The sequence below is a fragment of the Haemaphysalis longicornis genome, unplaced genomic scaffold (assembly GCF_048455015.1).
Source record: "Haemaphysalis longicornis isolate Haplotype H1 unplaced genomic scaffold, Haemaphysalis longicornis Haplotype H1 scaffold_9, whole genome shotgun sequence".
Classification (NCBI taxonomy): Eukaryota; Metazoa; Arthropoda; class Arachnida; order Ixodida; family Ixodidae; genus Haemaphysalis; species Haemaphysalis longicornis.
The window spans coordinates 152,146,685-152,161,084 of NW_027526460.1; the positions used below are offsets into that span (position 1 = coordinate 152,146,685).

The 14,400-nt window shown below is 46.0% G+C and overlaps 1 protein-coding gene across 1 annotated transcript in view; it reads left to right on the forward strand.

Annotated features, from left to right (window-relative positions):
* The window catches only part of LOC144151660 (protein O-mannosyl-transferase TMTC1-like), a 112,719-nt gene that overhangs the window by 69,563 nt on the left and 28,756 nt on the right, over window positions 1–14,400 (forward strand). The window contains exons 4-5 of the mRNA XM_077682778.1: window positions 889–1,110; window positions 11,590–11,668. Coding sequence (XP_077538904.1) covers window positions 889–1,110; window positions 11,590–11,668 — 301 coding nt within the window. The remainder of the gene's footprint in view (window positions 1–888; window positions 1,111–11,589; window positions 11,669–14,400) is intronic.

A 14,400-nucleotide genomic window follows, 5' to 3' on the forward strand; every position in this document is an offset into this window, starting at 1 on the left:
TACGCCTAGTTTGCGCTATTTGTGCGGAAACAAAGGAGTCGTCCGATCGCCCAGCTCCTACCTCAACTAGGCGACGACGAGTTCATGGTTATTTACGAGAAAAAAAACTATGGCTGTGAGGCTGTACTTACAATCAAACTGAGCAATAGTACCTAAAGTTAGCAAAGCGCTAAGCGCAAAGCGCAAAGCGCAAAGCGCGGTCACCTTCGCTTGCACGGATAGAAATTCGGACTCGGGTTGCTATGGGTCTGCCGCGTTATGCACAGAACTAAACGCTGTACACTTGAATATTATCTACTGAGAGTTCCATCCGGCGCCCTGGTCCAGCGGTAGCGCGTCTCGTTCATTGCGTCTAATTCCGGGCGTCGGTGGTTCGAACGATCCCTGGTGGTGCTAACTTTTTTTCTTTTTTCTGCGACTCAGCAGTTCGTCCTTGGGGAGCATCGGAACGGACCATCCGGGTTGGGTGGGGACTAACCGTTCGTCCCCTCGCAGTTAGTCCCCAAAGGGACTAATGATTGTGGCAGAGGCTGTTAGTACCCCAAAGGACGAACTGTTAGTCCTTTTTGCCTAAGAGTGTAATAAGACTAATATTTTTAAGCATTCCTTCCAGTTCATGCACTGTGCGGCAGGCCCGTTAGGCTTGCCCCTGTATAAGACTTACCCCTCGGGCCAACATCCTTTACGATACTGGCCGCCATTGTTACTACTTCTGACAAGTAATAACCCCCACACCGTCCAGAAGTGACGCCCTTCTTTGCCCTTCTTGCATTCGCGTCTGTATATATTGCTCCTGCCTCTGTTTCGAAGTGAAAGTCATAAACAATATGTACACAGGTGGTTCCTGTTGACAGCATTAAAGTAATTGAAGACTTCGTGATTGCGCAGGAGTACCACGGCACACAGCCACCTTAGCTGCTGCCAGGCCAAGTGGCTCGCTGCTTGCGGACTGATGGCCGCCTGTTCCCTCGTCGCCAAGGAGCAAGGAATCAGTGTCCTCCCGCTCTGTATGACCCTAAGGCTGCGGACGTTGTACGTGGCTTCGCAGAGGCAGCTGTTGCGGTCGCAGAGCCCTCTACCTCCGTACTCGCCCTGGTATAAATGCCGTTGGTAAGCTTCTGTATTGCCCGTCTGTGCACTTGTGCATATGCTGCGGCAGTTACACTTCCCGTCGCTTTTTTCGTGCAGAATTTTCCGTAGAAGCTTTGCCAACAGTAGAGAATACAATAAGTACTGAGAGGCGCCCCACCACTGTTTTTTTTTGGAAGAGAGAGAGAGAGAGAGAGGTCCCCGCCGAAAGTTTTATTTCTTTGAGCCCGTTTACAATTCAGACGACAAATACTCGGCGCAGTAGGGGGCGCGGTAGACGGCTGGGATATTTTTCAGCTCACACTTTTTAGGCTTCACTGTCGTTGTAATTTTTAGAGCTTTGCCTGTGCAAGCCTCGAGTGGGCGGTCATTGTTTTAAATGGACACCTTGTAAGACACTGTAACCTCGTCTGGCATACGGTTTTATCCGACAGCCAGAGGAGGCATCGGGCAAATTTTGTCGCTGTGCTGATAAAATGAAAACGAACTGTCTATTTTTCAGTACCCTGGAACGCGAAAACGGCATGCCACATAAAGTATACTAGTTGAGATTTACCAATACGCACTCGGTGGCGGGGAGAGATTGCCCGAAATAAGTTTTTCGGCGTACTTTGAAGAACTAGCCTCTTGCAATTTGAAATTAGTGATTGGCTCATAAATTGCTGAGCAATAATTTGGTAAGGAGAGGTATAGCACTGAGAATTACTTATGTAAAATTGGATGAAAGAAGGCTTGCACTAGGCGTCCGGATTACAGAAATAAATTGCATCACGTACGCTATACGTAAAATTTGAAATGTTCGGAGTAACTTCTTTTTTTTCCCGATAGAGACAGGAAATGTATTTTGTCCTGCAAGCACACAGCCATTTACACACGGCTTAAGCATCACGTTATTTCAGAAACGTTTTTTGAACTGAAAAGAAAATAAAGGCGGAGATAGGCTCCAGAACGAAGCAGCTCATGGAGTGGATAAAACACGCTGATCTCAACTGTTCCCTGTTACAAAAGACAGTGTTTTGGTGTTTTCATTGATAATATTTTCCCTCAATTATAATACAGAAGACGAAAAGCACAATAACATTCTTCGCTTAATCTTTGCGGAAGTCTATGAACACTGCGAACAACTGGGAGTAAGCTAATCCAGGATGGTTTTGTCTCCCCGGAGGACAGGAAGGACCTTGTCTGAAAGCACGAAAATCCCCATTTTAATTGTGCGGGCCAGCCGAAGCAACAGCCGTTCGTGCAAGCGAATAATTAGGAGGATCCTTCATTCGCAGTGATTTTGTTGTTTTCTTATTTCTCTCGCGCTCTCGGACGACGTTATCGGGGAAAATGGAACTGGCCGGACGCTGATTTAAAAAAAAAAAAAAACACGCCCCTCGGTTCGCGCAGAGCAAACAGTGAAGAGAACTTGATTAATTCTCGTGACGAGATTTTTCTCTTCCTGTTTTGCGTTTCCGTAATGCGCGACACGGTCGAAGCAGGAGAAAGCATGTCGAGCAAGAAAAATGTCGTGCGTATTTTATTTCTGATGTTCACCTTTTTTCGTTCCGAAGAGGTCTTTCCGTGCGAGGAAAGCAAAGCTATTACGACGGGCTTTTTGTGCTTGGAGCTCTGACTTAAATTCGGAGTTTCAGTGTTTGCACAAGCACAGCTTAAGCGAAGCTTTGTAAAAATTACCGTGGCTAGGCAAACAATATATAGTCTGGAGTCTTTTGGGAAGCGAGACAAGTGTTTGATTTTCTAAATGAAGAAAGGCATTTTTTCTTTCATCGAAAACTAAAATAAACGCGTGCAAGGATAACATTTCGAGCTGAACAATGCTGTTTTACAAGTCGGTCTCTATAAGCAGATTGTTTTTTTTTGTGTAAAATAACATATCTTTTGCAGCGCCAGAAGTACTTTATTAAAACATAAGACCCCTACAGGGTGCCAACGGGTATCGCCACTCCGTGCACGTTTTAGCACTACCTTCTATAACGTCACCTATTGTGAATCTTGAAATACCAACGGGATTAGCGTAGCTTAGGTAAGAACGTTTCTGATAAACAAAGTAAGCCAGGCCTATATGAACATTCAGCAACCTCTCCTAGCCGGTTAGCAAGGGACACGGACGTTAATAAATAATAAGTCATTAAATTTGTGGTAGTCGTTTGCTCACTTTTGACAGCATAACAGCCACAGGGGAAGACAAAGGACTAGAAATGCAGAAGAGGCGAACGGCAGTCTTCACTGACATTATTACATGAGAGAATACACACTTTACAATAAATGAGAAGGGTAATACACACGCGTGGCTGACAAATTCCTCTGTGAATAATTTTTCTTTACTCGTGGGGGCAATAGAGTGGGTGCCTGAAAAGCGCTTGCCATGCTAAGAATAAAGAAGTAAAGCTCCATAAATTTTTATTTTTGTGTGCGCTGCACAGTTGGGCAGGGCCAGTGTCACCTCTAAAGCAGGAGAGCGTGTGCATAGGGGTGACGGTCAGTTCGGTGTAGTGAAGCCGTGACAGCTCTGGCCGATACACTGTGCTCCACCGCTAAGGCAGCGGCCAGTGTGGCCAATGTAGAGTCCTGGCCGCAATAAAGGTATGTTATAGAAAACTGTTATCTTGCCCTCGGCGAAGCGAGTGATGCGATTTTGGGTGGCAGGTTTGCCTCGCGTTCACGTTGTTTACGAAAGGAAAGACAAGAAGCAGAAGCAGAAGGAAATTCATGTTTCTTGCGCTCTCTAGGTTTCTCGCAAGTTTTCTTAATAACTGTTTTATCAACACGGTATCCTCTAGGATCGGGGTAATGACCCCCGCCACCCCCCCCTCCCAGTCCCCCAAACCCTGTACAACGGTCGGTGTCGTGTGCGTTGTCGGGAGCCGACAACTTGGAATCCTCATGGCTGCTACGAATAGTCGGAAGCGTCCATAACTGAGGAAATGGACTAGGATAGCGAATTCATCGTCGTCACAGGGCGTCATTTGATTGATTGATTGAGTCTTTTTATTGGAGCAAGGAGGGCGTTTGCCGTAGAGTGGGGAGAGGGATGGAAGGAAGGGGATTACTAATCAAGGTCCGTATTCAAAGAGGGGCTTCGTGTTATGGGGGCCTGGAAGTCTTCACCGGGGTCGGCCCCAGTTAGACTACTCGCGCCAGACCACTCATAACTGCAAAAGCGGCAATTGTTCGTAATAAAAATGCGTCTAATCCAGTATGTGCTTCATGTGGTAGGGTGTCGGGATTAATGTTTGTTAAACTCTCTGGGCGATGTTTGGCAAAGGGTGGGCACGTCTACACTAGCTGGTGAAGATCTGATTTGACGTCAGTGTTGCAGTAGGGGCATCGTGGGTGCGTGTTGGGGCATCTTGTCCATTTCTGGGTAATGTGAGGAGTGTAGGCGGCATCCGCGCACAGCTTGTTAATGAATACTTCCTCGGATCTGCTACAGGAGACAATGTTGGCAAGATACCCAGGGGGTGTAACCTGTTGGTAACGTTGTCTTTTAGGTTTCTTTAGTCGGAGAAGTAGGAGGGCTGGAGGAGTGGGTGTGGAGGCTGAAAGGGGAACCAGTGGAGGCGTAAAGTTCAGACACTCCTGTGCCGCCTCGTGGGCGGACTGGTTCCCTGGGCCGGTCTCCTCGTGGCCTAGAATCCAGTCAATTCTGATGTGCACGTTGTGGCTTTTAAAGAGTTCTTTGTGTAAGATTATAAAGTTGCCGAGCGGGTTGAGGGAGAGTGGCTTGCGAAGTTCTTGAATTGCTTCGAACGAGTCCGTTAGAATTCGTATTTTAGCTGGTGGTGGGGTATTGAGGTCGTAGCAAATATGATTAAGGGCACCATTGATTGCATAGAGTTCGCCTTCCAGTGCAGTTGCACCATCGTGTCTGAGGGAGAGTTGCCCTCCAAGGGATGGGTTTTGAAAAGGGAATTCCGCCGGACCTCAACGACAAGTGAGACGACAGCCGCAAAGACCACTGCTCAGAAGGTCTTCATGTTTGGTTATGCACCCGTCAAGAAGAGCGATAACGTAAATATGGTGAACCGTCAGGATCTGACAAAGGTTTTTGGCCGGGTTGCGGCTAAAAAAGTTAAAGAAATGCGGAGCAATGCCCAATGAACGTTCTCAAGGTTGACGCGACCACGGACGGCATCGTATACACATTGAAGGCCATCACAGGATTACGAAACATCCAGGTACGTTCTTTTTTGGTAAATTGGAAGGAAACAACGAATGGTATCATCTTTGATGTAGACCTGGAGATAAACAACAGTGACCTAGTGCAGCTCCTTTCGTCAACGGTGCGCATCCTGGACATTCATCGCATCGGCCGCTCGCGGTGCGTGAAGGTGGTGTTTCAGTGCGATTCGCTGCCAGCGTCTGTGAAGGTAGGCTACGTGCGACATCATGTGCGTCCGTATGTGCCACGGCCCCTTGAATGCCATAACTTCAGAAGCTAGGTAATTTCAGTGCTGCTTGTAAGAATGCCGTAGCATGCAAGCGGTGTTTTAATGCGCATGGCCGCGGGAGATGAAAAGGCACTCTCAAGTCTGCAAACTGTTCAAGCCCTTACAGGCCAACTTTCAATGAATGGCCAAAATGATGTATGAGCGTCGAGTTCTGTGCACTATGGTGAGAGATAACACCACCCAGAGAAGGCTGCAGCGTCCGTTCGGCGACGTCCTCGAAACTCCCCTCGGAGACGTCGACAACATCGCAGTATTTCTCGCCCCAATGAATTGCAAGCCACACCGGCGCCACCATTGGTGCCACCTCCACAAGTGTTGACACAGGAGGAACCATGACCACCTCCTCTGCGCGCAGACATTGCAGATGGAACTGTACCCGTAGATGACTGGCCTCCCTTGGCACAAAGGGCTTCTTGCAAACAAGTGAGCAATTGAAGTGAAAGGCCCACATAACAAGCACAGCGATGAAGAGAGGCTCGCCAATGAGAAAGTCTTCCGCAGGCTTGAAAATCAGCTAAGCACTATGCGAAAGCTTATCGCTGCTCTCCAGAGGCAATCTGGCAGAATTGTGGTGCAGGTTCTAGATGCGTTAGAGCCGGTCATTGAGGCAATTCAGTGAGTTTTAAGGCGCAACAAACCAGTACAACGTTAGTGGAAGAGAGACTTCGTAATTCCTTCGTTATGCAATGGAACGCAAAAGGACTACGAGGACGGATGTCTGGTCTTCGGCAGCGCATATTTAAGTACAAGTGCACAGTCGTGGTCATGTGTGAGCCAAACATGTCTGCCCCGTTTCGTTTCTCCGGTTAAGCCCTCCGGTTGCAACATAAAGAAAGAATACCCAGCAAGGTATTAACCAACGTTCCACATGACAACCATACGTGCTACATACGATTTCTATTCATGCTTTATTGAATATTTTACAGCAACGCAGTTTAGCAAAACGCAATTTTTTGTGTGCGCAGTGGAAAATACAAAGAAATTGCTCAGCGCGCACGTGAGTGCGGGCCTCGCGGCGATGGCCTGGCAGTTAACAAAACCATGAAAATTCCTAGCGCTTGTGTGTGCGTGCCTAGCGACGACCGCCCAGCGTCCTCGGCGCACGTATGTCAAGCCAAGCACACCCACTTAGGGAGATTGGCCAAGATTGGTCTCCAAAAAACTCCAGCGTTCACCTTAATCGTGGCAACACTTGCTCGGAACACGAAAGACCCCACCATTCGCCGTGATCGTAGCAGCACTTGATCGGAACGAGAAAGACACGTCAAAGCGTACGACCTTCTCAGGGGATTTCCAATGATTATCATTTCCAAAAAAAATTGGCTCAAATCCACGCTGTGAAGGTGTTTGGAAAGCAAAGATGTAAACGAAACCCACAACAATTGCCCATGCAACGTCACTTGAATTCGCACACGTGGCTCTAAAAAGAGTGAAACCAGAGATTCTGCAGCGTTTACATGGTATTCCCGGGGGCGGCATCCCGAACGCAGCAGCGTCTGCCGTGCGTCGACAGGGCGAAAACGGAGAGGAGCGTCTTTCGAAGGGTGAGGAAATGGGTGGCACACGCGGCTACACTGCCTCCCTGTCACTACTGTTCCATGCATCGCCTCCAAAGCGCCCTCTCCTCCTCAGTCACTGAATCAAAACCAGCGTCTGTGTCCCCGTCTACACCAGTGGGCGTAGCTTAGTCGCTAAGACGACGGGCTCTGGCTCCGCTTCTTTACGGGCCCAGGCTCGATCCCTGGCGGAGCCAGCAGTTTTATTTAGTATGGTTGGGAGTTTCTTCATCCGCACGCGAAGAAACTGTTCACTGGTAGAGGTAGAAAGCTTTGTTTTAGAAAAAGATTGACGATTACGATACTCCCGCATGCGAAATTTGAGCGCAGCGTGAACTGCAGTCTTCTCGGTCACGGTGCACTGCTTCTGTATCTCAGGAAGTGATCGCGTAATCAGCGCGACGGTGTGCGTTACTGTGGCGTTATCACACAGCGCGTCGCCGCCGTCGGTCATGTTTGAATCGTGTTTGAATTTTTCGCGCAAACGCCACATGGTTCGGATGAGCCACGCAACATTGAGGGCGACGAAGGACCGATGCACGCGCAGCACGCAGAGTGTTCTGGGCTTTGGTGCTTTCATGGGTGCATGGTTTTTCGTGTCCTTTCTCGGGCGCGACTAGATGTCAAGGCGCGGTGTTCCGTCCACAGTTCTTGCGTGGCCTCGGCATACAGCCGTCCCCCTCACACTGTCGCCCTGCTTTCTTCCTCCGCTAGTCTCGCTGTCCTCAGTATCCTCTTGGTTCGCTCGGTTACGTCGAGGGACTGCGGCGCCACGAAACCACAGGACCGGGCGCTTAAGAGCTTGAGCTCGAGAAAATATCACGTAAAATTACTATGGAAATGGCCGCCGCGAAAGGTACGGTCGCACTAACGTTATTCTCCTCACATTGCCGCTGGCTGCAAGTGTTGCACATGGCAGACCGGTGCTAATTGTACGAATGTAGAGTTCACCAACAATACTGTTAGAAGTGGCAAGGCTTTTACGCTGTCGTAATTTTAGGCGTTGATTATTACATTGATAGCAAGTTTTTAATTTTCGCGGTGGTCGGTGTGCACTGTTCATATTGAGGTAATTTTTACAGAGGCCGATGTCTTGGCAGAAACTTGGTTATCTTTGTAGAAACTTTCACCGTTCTTTTAAGTAACAGCTCAGCCGATCCTATCGTTTTAAATTAGGTGTTACAAATTTTGGTGTTTTGCGACCCCGGGCTGTGAGGGCCACTGTGGTGGAAAGCTGAAATTTACTTTTGGAAACCTGGGTATCCTAAGATCTTTTTGATTTTTGCATCCATAAAAATACGGCGGCACCAGACGCGCCCTCAGCCTCAACACCACAACTCTTACTGAGCTACCGCCGGCTGTGAACTTCAAAATTTTACAGCCAATGACATTCTAGAACGCAGGAACTGCAAGCGCGCACGAATGTTTGTTGTCCCTCAATACCACTTTCTTATTGCCTGTTGCAGTTTTTTTGTTTTACGTTTCAGGTTGTCGTCTGCGGGGCTCCGTTCGCGTGAAAGGGCTTGCGATCAGCAACTGCGTTCTATTTAGATTTGAGAGTTTCATTGGAATTTCCGTACAGAAAAAACAAGTGTTGGCGTCGTTCAAAGTTTTATTGTAGTTTTGGTTAGAGTATGGGAAGAGTACAAGAATACATAACGATTCCTTTCGCTGCCAAAGAGCAAGCTATGGTTTTCGAGTTCGGAAGTTGGTCACATTTTATGAAGAGCAGAAGCAATTACCCTGCCACGACATTGCTCGTGAATGGAAGAATAAGTCTTCGCAATCAATACCAACTGTGACTCACAGTCAAATGGCATTCACTTGAGGAGCACATGAGAACATAAATGTTTATTACACTTGGTTCATTTTGCAGCGCTTTTGAGGTTCTCAGCTGCGCATAAGCTCCTGAATAGTATACGTAAAGCGTTCATAAAGGACGGTAATAAACTGTTATGACCATTTGACTGCGATTGAAGAAGCAATGCGAGTGAATAATATATTGTGAATGTAGGTATTTTTGAATCATTTCGAAATGTTTAGAAACGTAGCTGTGCGTCATATCCAACATGATTTCGTATTATCTAAATGCTATGCATGCTCATGGTTTCGCCGAAGTATTTTTCAATTAGAAAGTAAAAAAAAGACCTAAACAGCTTAAGAAATCATTAAAGGTAACTTTATCAATGCGTTTAGTGTATAGCATGTGCCTACGCAGCCAGGAGTCACAACTGCCACCGTAACAAACTGGCCACATTGACTCTGATAGAAATGCCGCGCTTTGAGCATAATTGTGGCCTAGGTTGCTTCACCTAATGCATTTTTTACAATGCTCTTATCCCAGAAGAGAGATTACTTGCGCAGCCCCTGCAGGCCATTGCTTGCGTTCATTCTTGTAATGATCATTATACAACAGGGCGTGCCTAAGATATACTGTGTTTGTTGGAGTGAAAAGTTGTTCCAGCATACGTTATGCCGGTAAACGGTCGTGCCAATGTCCCGCCATGGCTATTAACAGCGAGAGAAGCACGTGCAGTTGAGAGTAATCGGGTATGGGCGGCCGGCCAGTGTTTCAGCAGAGAATGCACTGTTCAATTTTTTGTTCGGTGCAGTGCCGAAACAATTCTGAAAAGCTTCCGAAGAAATCTGCACTATGTAGAAAATTACGGATGCTTTTTCTATCGCCTTTATCAGTTAAAAATTTAGCACCGGTGTCTTTCCTTATTTTAAATACTTTATATTTTAATGTGGTGGTATCTTGAATGGCCGGGCAAACTTGCCCGACGAAGAGGTTTTTATAGCTTTACTTTTCTAATATACTATATTTAGTTTCTGGTGTTTGTAAAATATAGTAAAACCTTTCTTACGGAACGGCCGACTTCCCTTTCTTTTTTACATATCTCTAGAATCATATATTGACAGGGTGTGACCAAGCAGGATCAGGAATGGCCCGTTATGGCGCTGTAAATCATGGCCATGCGAACCGACTTCTCAAGACACGTTTTGATTTGCTTGACGTACATATACCCGGCTTGAAGCAATCAGGTTTTCCACCGTCTTGGTGTAAACAATGAAAAAAAAAGCGAACTCCTCGTCGAGCTGCATTTTTCTCTAAGTTATAGAAATTTACTGCGTGGTTACTTCGTTCCCAGGAAAAAAAATGATAATTTGTTGCGCACTGCGGCCGTGTTTAATAATGCTTATGCCCTGGGGTGCCCGGACTGCACTTCTCTGTTCGTTATTGTATTTTTGGGACAGGAGCATTTGATTTAGGAACGTTATTAATAAACGCCTTCTTGATGAAGATGCAGAGATTAATATTCCAATTTATTTCTCTGCTAAACGCATAACGTTTTACGGCATATACTTGCGCCAGGTGTAAATTATAGAAATTACAGGATCGTGCCTCGACACGTGCAACCTGGTTATTTTTCCAGTGTCCTTCTAACATGCTCACATTTTGGGGTTTCGTGTGAATGCTGGTGTTTTTCCAGAATCTAAATGAAAAGCGCTCTCTCTCGAACTTCATTTTTAACTATCGAATATTATACCGCGTACAAAACTCTGCAACAATTAGGAAAACAGATGGTACCGCAAATGCGTACTACATAAAATGAATATTCCAGCACACTCCGAGAGTTCTCGGCCGTTGAGAGAAGTCGGAACGTGTTTGCTTTTTCTTGTGTTGCAGCACGCTGAAAATAGAAAATGTAGTTTGTGGAAGGAATACTATGCTTCAGAACGTTTCTTACGGCGAGCCCCCCTTTTTTATCTTTCGTTACAATTTTTTTCCAGTATTTTTTAAAAGAACTGATGTCGCCATCTTTCAGCTGTAATATACGCATATTAAAGCATTTTGTCTCTTGCTACTCAAAACGGGCGCAAAGACAAGCGCTGAAACCACAAATGTAAAGTATTGTAACTTTTAATTTGTATTGAACCATAGAACAAAAAATGACAAACTAGGAAAGTCGGGCTCCCAGAATATTTAGAAAAGTGATACCTGCCCGTTGTTCCAGTTTCATTTGTTTTGTTGTTGTGTATGTGGCGTATTTCAGAAATGAATAGGGGCAACCTTGATAAAACTATTTTACTTCCTCGTACAAACGTAAGGAAAGCCAGAAAGAAGAGCGCTGCCTTCGCATCCTGAAACTACATAAGAATACGTATACCAAGGAGGAAAAAGACCTTAAAAAGACACACTGTGACTGTCAATACCATACACTATAAACAAGGAGTGGTAAGCGTAAAAAAAAGGCTTGATGGTTTGCTTCTCATCGCTAACCGTGTTGCTTTGGACTTTCGGGGGAAGAATTTTTGAGCTGAAGCGCTACAACACACGACATTGGACGTAGCACGTGCGTGTGGGCTGAGCCGCGCAGTCTGCTGTTCACTATTCACCAACAAATAGGACTCAGGAATATTTACTTGCGTAGTATTAAAGAACCAAACTGGGTATTAACAATGAGTGCTGTGTGTTTGCCCAGGTCCGCCGTTTTCTGTACAGTTAAAGACACGGCGCACAACGGCCTTCGAGACCCGTGTCTGGTTACACTCACGGCCTTGGTAAGTGTTACCCCTTTGTGGAATTTTTGCGATACCAGCAGGACCGGTAATAATGAGGTACCGAGAATTTAAATAATAACAATATATTCATTATCAAAGCACTGTTACAATGATGATTAGGTCATTTATGGAATCCGGATCGTTGTCTCAACTTACGAAAGTTTGTTTTTATTACGCCCGGTGTGATTTATTTCTTTTCTCTGCTGCACCAAATTACCAACCTTGTTTATGTACGAATAAGCCTATCCGCGTATTTGCTATCATTGCTATTAAGATTGAAATGTATCATGAAGGTTGGCACTATATTTGTACACTGCTCTCTGATATGTAAACTGCAATCGTTGACACTGTCAGCAAACGTTTGGATCACCGTTTGTTGTAGCGGCTCATCACAGCCCGTGTACGTATGAGTCCGCTATGTAACTACTAAACATTTGCAAATAAATATTTAAATAAACATCTACCTACGTTTGCCTTGCAGATTAAGGCCTGGGAACCAAGGGCCCTTTATTCGAAAACCCTTTAAGTAATTATCATCATCATCATCACCAGCCTATCTACGCCCACTGCAGGGCAAAGGCCTCTCCCATTATTCTCCAATTGCCTCGGTCCTGTGCCAACTGTGACCAATTTATCCCCGCAAACTTCTTTATCTCATCTTCCCATCTAACTTTCTGCCGCCCCCTGCAACGCTTGCCTTCTCTAGGGATCCACTCTGTTACCCTTAATGACCAGCGGTTATCTTGCCTTCGCATTACATGTCCTGCCCACGTCCATTTCTTCTTCTTAATTTCTACTAATATGTCCTTAACACCAGTTTGCTCCCTGACCCACTCCGCTCTCTTCCTGTCCCTTAATGTTACACCTATCATTTTCCGCTCCATTGCCCGCTGAGTTGTTCTCAATTTAAGTTGAACCCTCTTAGTGAGCCTCCAAGTTTCTGCCCCGTAGGTGAGTACCGGTAAGATGCAGCTGTCATACACTTTCTTCTTCAGCGACAATGGTAGGCTGCTATTCATTATCTGAGAATGTCTGCCATATGCACCCCACCCCATTCTGATCCTTCTAATTATCTCTGCCTCATGGTTTAGATCTGGGGTCACAACTTGGCCTAAGTAGATATATTCGCTTACCACTTCCACTGCCTCGCCACCTATGTCAAAGCGCTGTGCTGTCCCGAGGTTATTGATCATTACTTTAGTTTTCTGCATATTAATTTTCAGTCCCACGGTTCTACTCTGTTCGCCCAGTGCGGAAAGCATGCTTTGCAATTCGTCCCCCGAGTTACTTAGCAAGGCAACGTCATCAGCAAATCTGAGGTTACTGAGGTATTCTCCATTAACCCTTACACCCACCTGTTCCCAATCCAACGTTCTGAATACTTCTTGTAAACATGCTGTGAATAGCATTGGAGAGATTGTGTCTCCTTGTCTGACACCCTTTCTTATAGGTATTTTACTGCTCTCCCTATGGAGGATGATCGTAGCTGTAGACCCATTGTAGATATCCTCTAGTATTGTTACATAATGCTCAACTACCCCCTGGTTCCGTAATGCCTGAATGACTGCTAGGGTTTCGACCGAGTCAAATGCTTTCTCATAATCTATGAAGGCTATATATAGGGGTTCAGTATACTCAGCGCACTTCTCTATCACCTGATTGATCGTGTGAATATGGTCCATTGTTGAATAACCTTTACGGAACCCTGCTTGTTCTTTAGGTTGACTGAAATCTAAGGTTGCAGAAATTCGGTTAGCGATTACCTTGGTAAATACCTTGTAGACGACTGACAGTAAGCTCATCGGCCGGTAATTTTTCAAGTCCTTCATGTCGCCTTTCTTATGAATTAGGATGATGTTCGCGTTCTTCCAAGATTCCGGTACCATTGCGGTCATTAGGCATTGCGTATACAGGTTTGCCAGTTTTTCAAGGACAATTTCTCCGCCATCCTTCAAGAGGTCTGCTGTTATCTGATCCTCACCAGGTGCTTTGCCCCCTTTCATTTCTTTCAAAGCCTTCCTTACTTCTTCCGTCGTTACTGGTGGGATGTCTATCTCCTGTGAACTACTGTCTCGTTCGGCATTATCCTGTATGTCCTGGCTACTGTACAGATCCCTATAGAACTCCTCGGCCACTGTGACTATTTTATCCCTATTTGTGATGACATTGCCTTGCTTATCCTTAAGTGCATACATCTGATTTTTCCCCACGCCAAGACGTCTCTTCACTGCTTTCAGGCTACCTCCGTTCTTTACAGCATATTCGATCCTCTCCATATTATACTTCCGTATGTCAGCTGTCTTACGCTTATTGATTAGCTTGGAGAGCTCCGCTAGTTCTATTCTGTCAGCTGCGGTGGAGATTCTCATGGTTTGCCGTTTCCTGATTAGATCTTTAGTCTCCTGTGAAAGTTTACCAGTATCCTGTCTAGCTATAGTGCCCCCGACTTCTACTGCACACTCCGTAATAATGCGTGTAAGGTTGTCGCTGGCTTCCTGCGTCGTAAACTCGGCTTCCTCGTTAAGAGCGGAATATCGGTTCTGCAGCGCGATCCTGAATTGTTCTACTTTACGTCTTACTGTTAGCTCATTTATCGGCTTCTTTCGTACTAGCTTGTTGCGGTCCCTCCTCAAATCTAGCCTAATTCGGGATCTTACCATACGGTGGTCACTACACCTTACCCTTCCGAGCACTTCCACATCCTGCACGACGCCAGGGTTATCGCATAATAT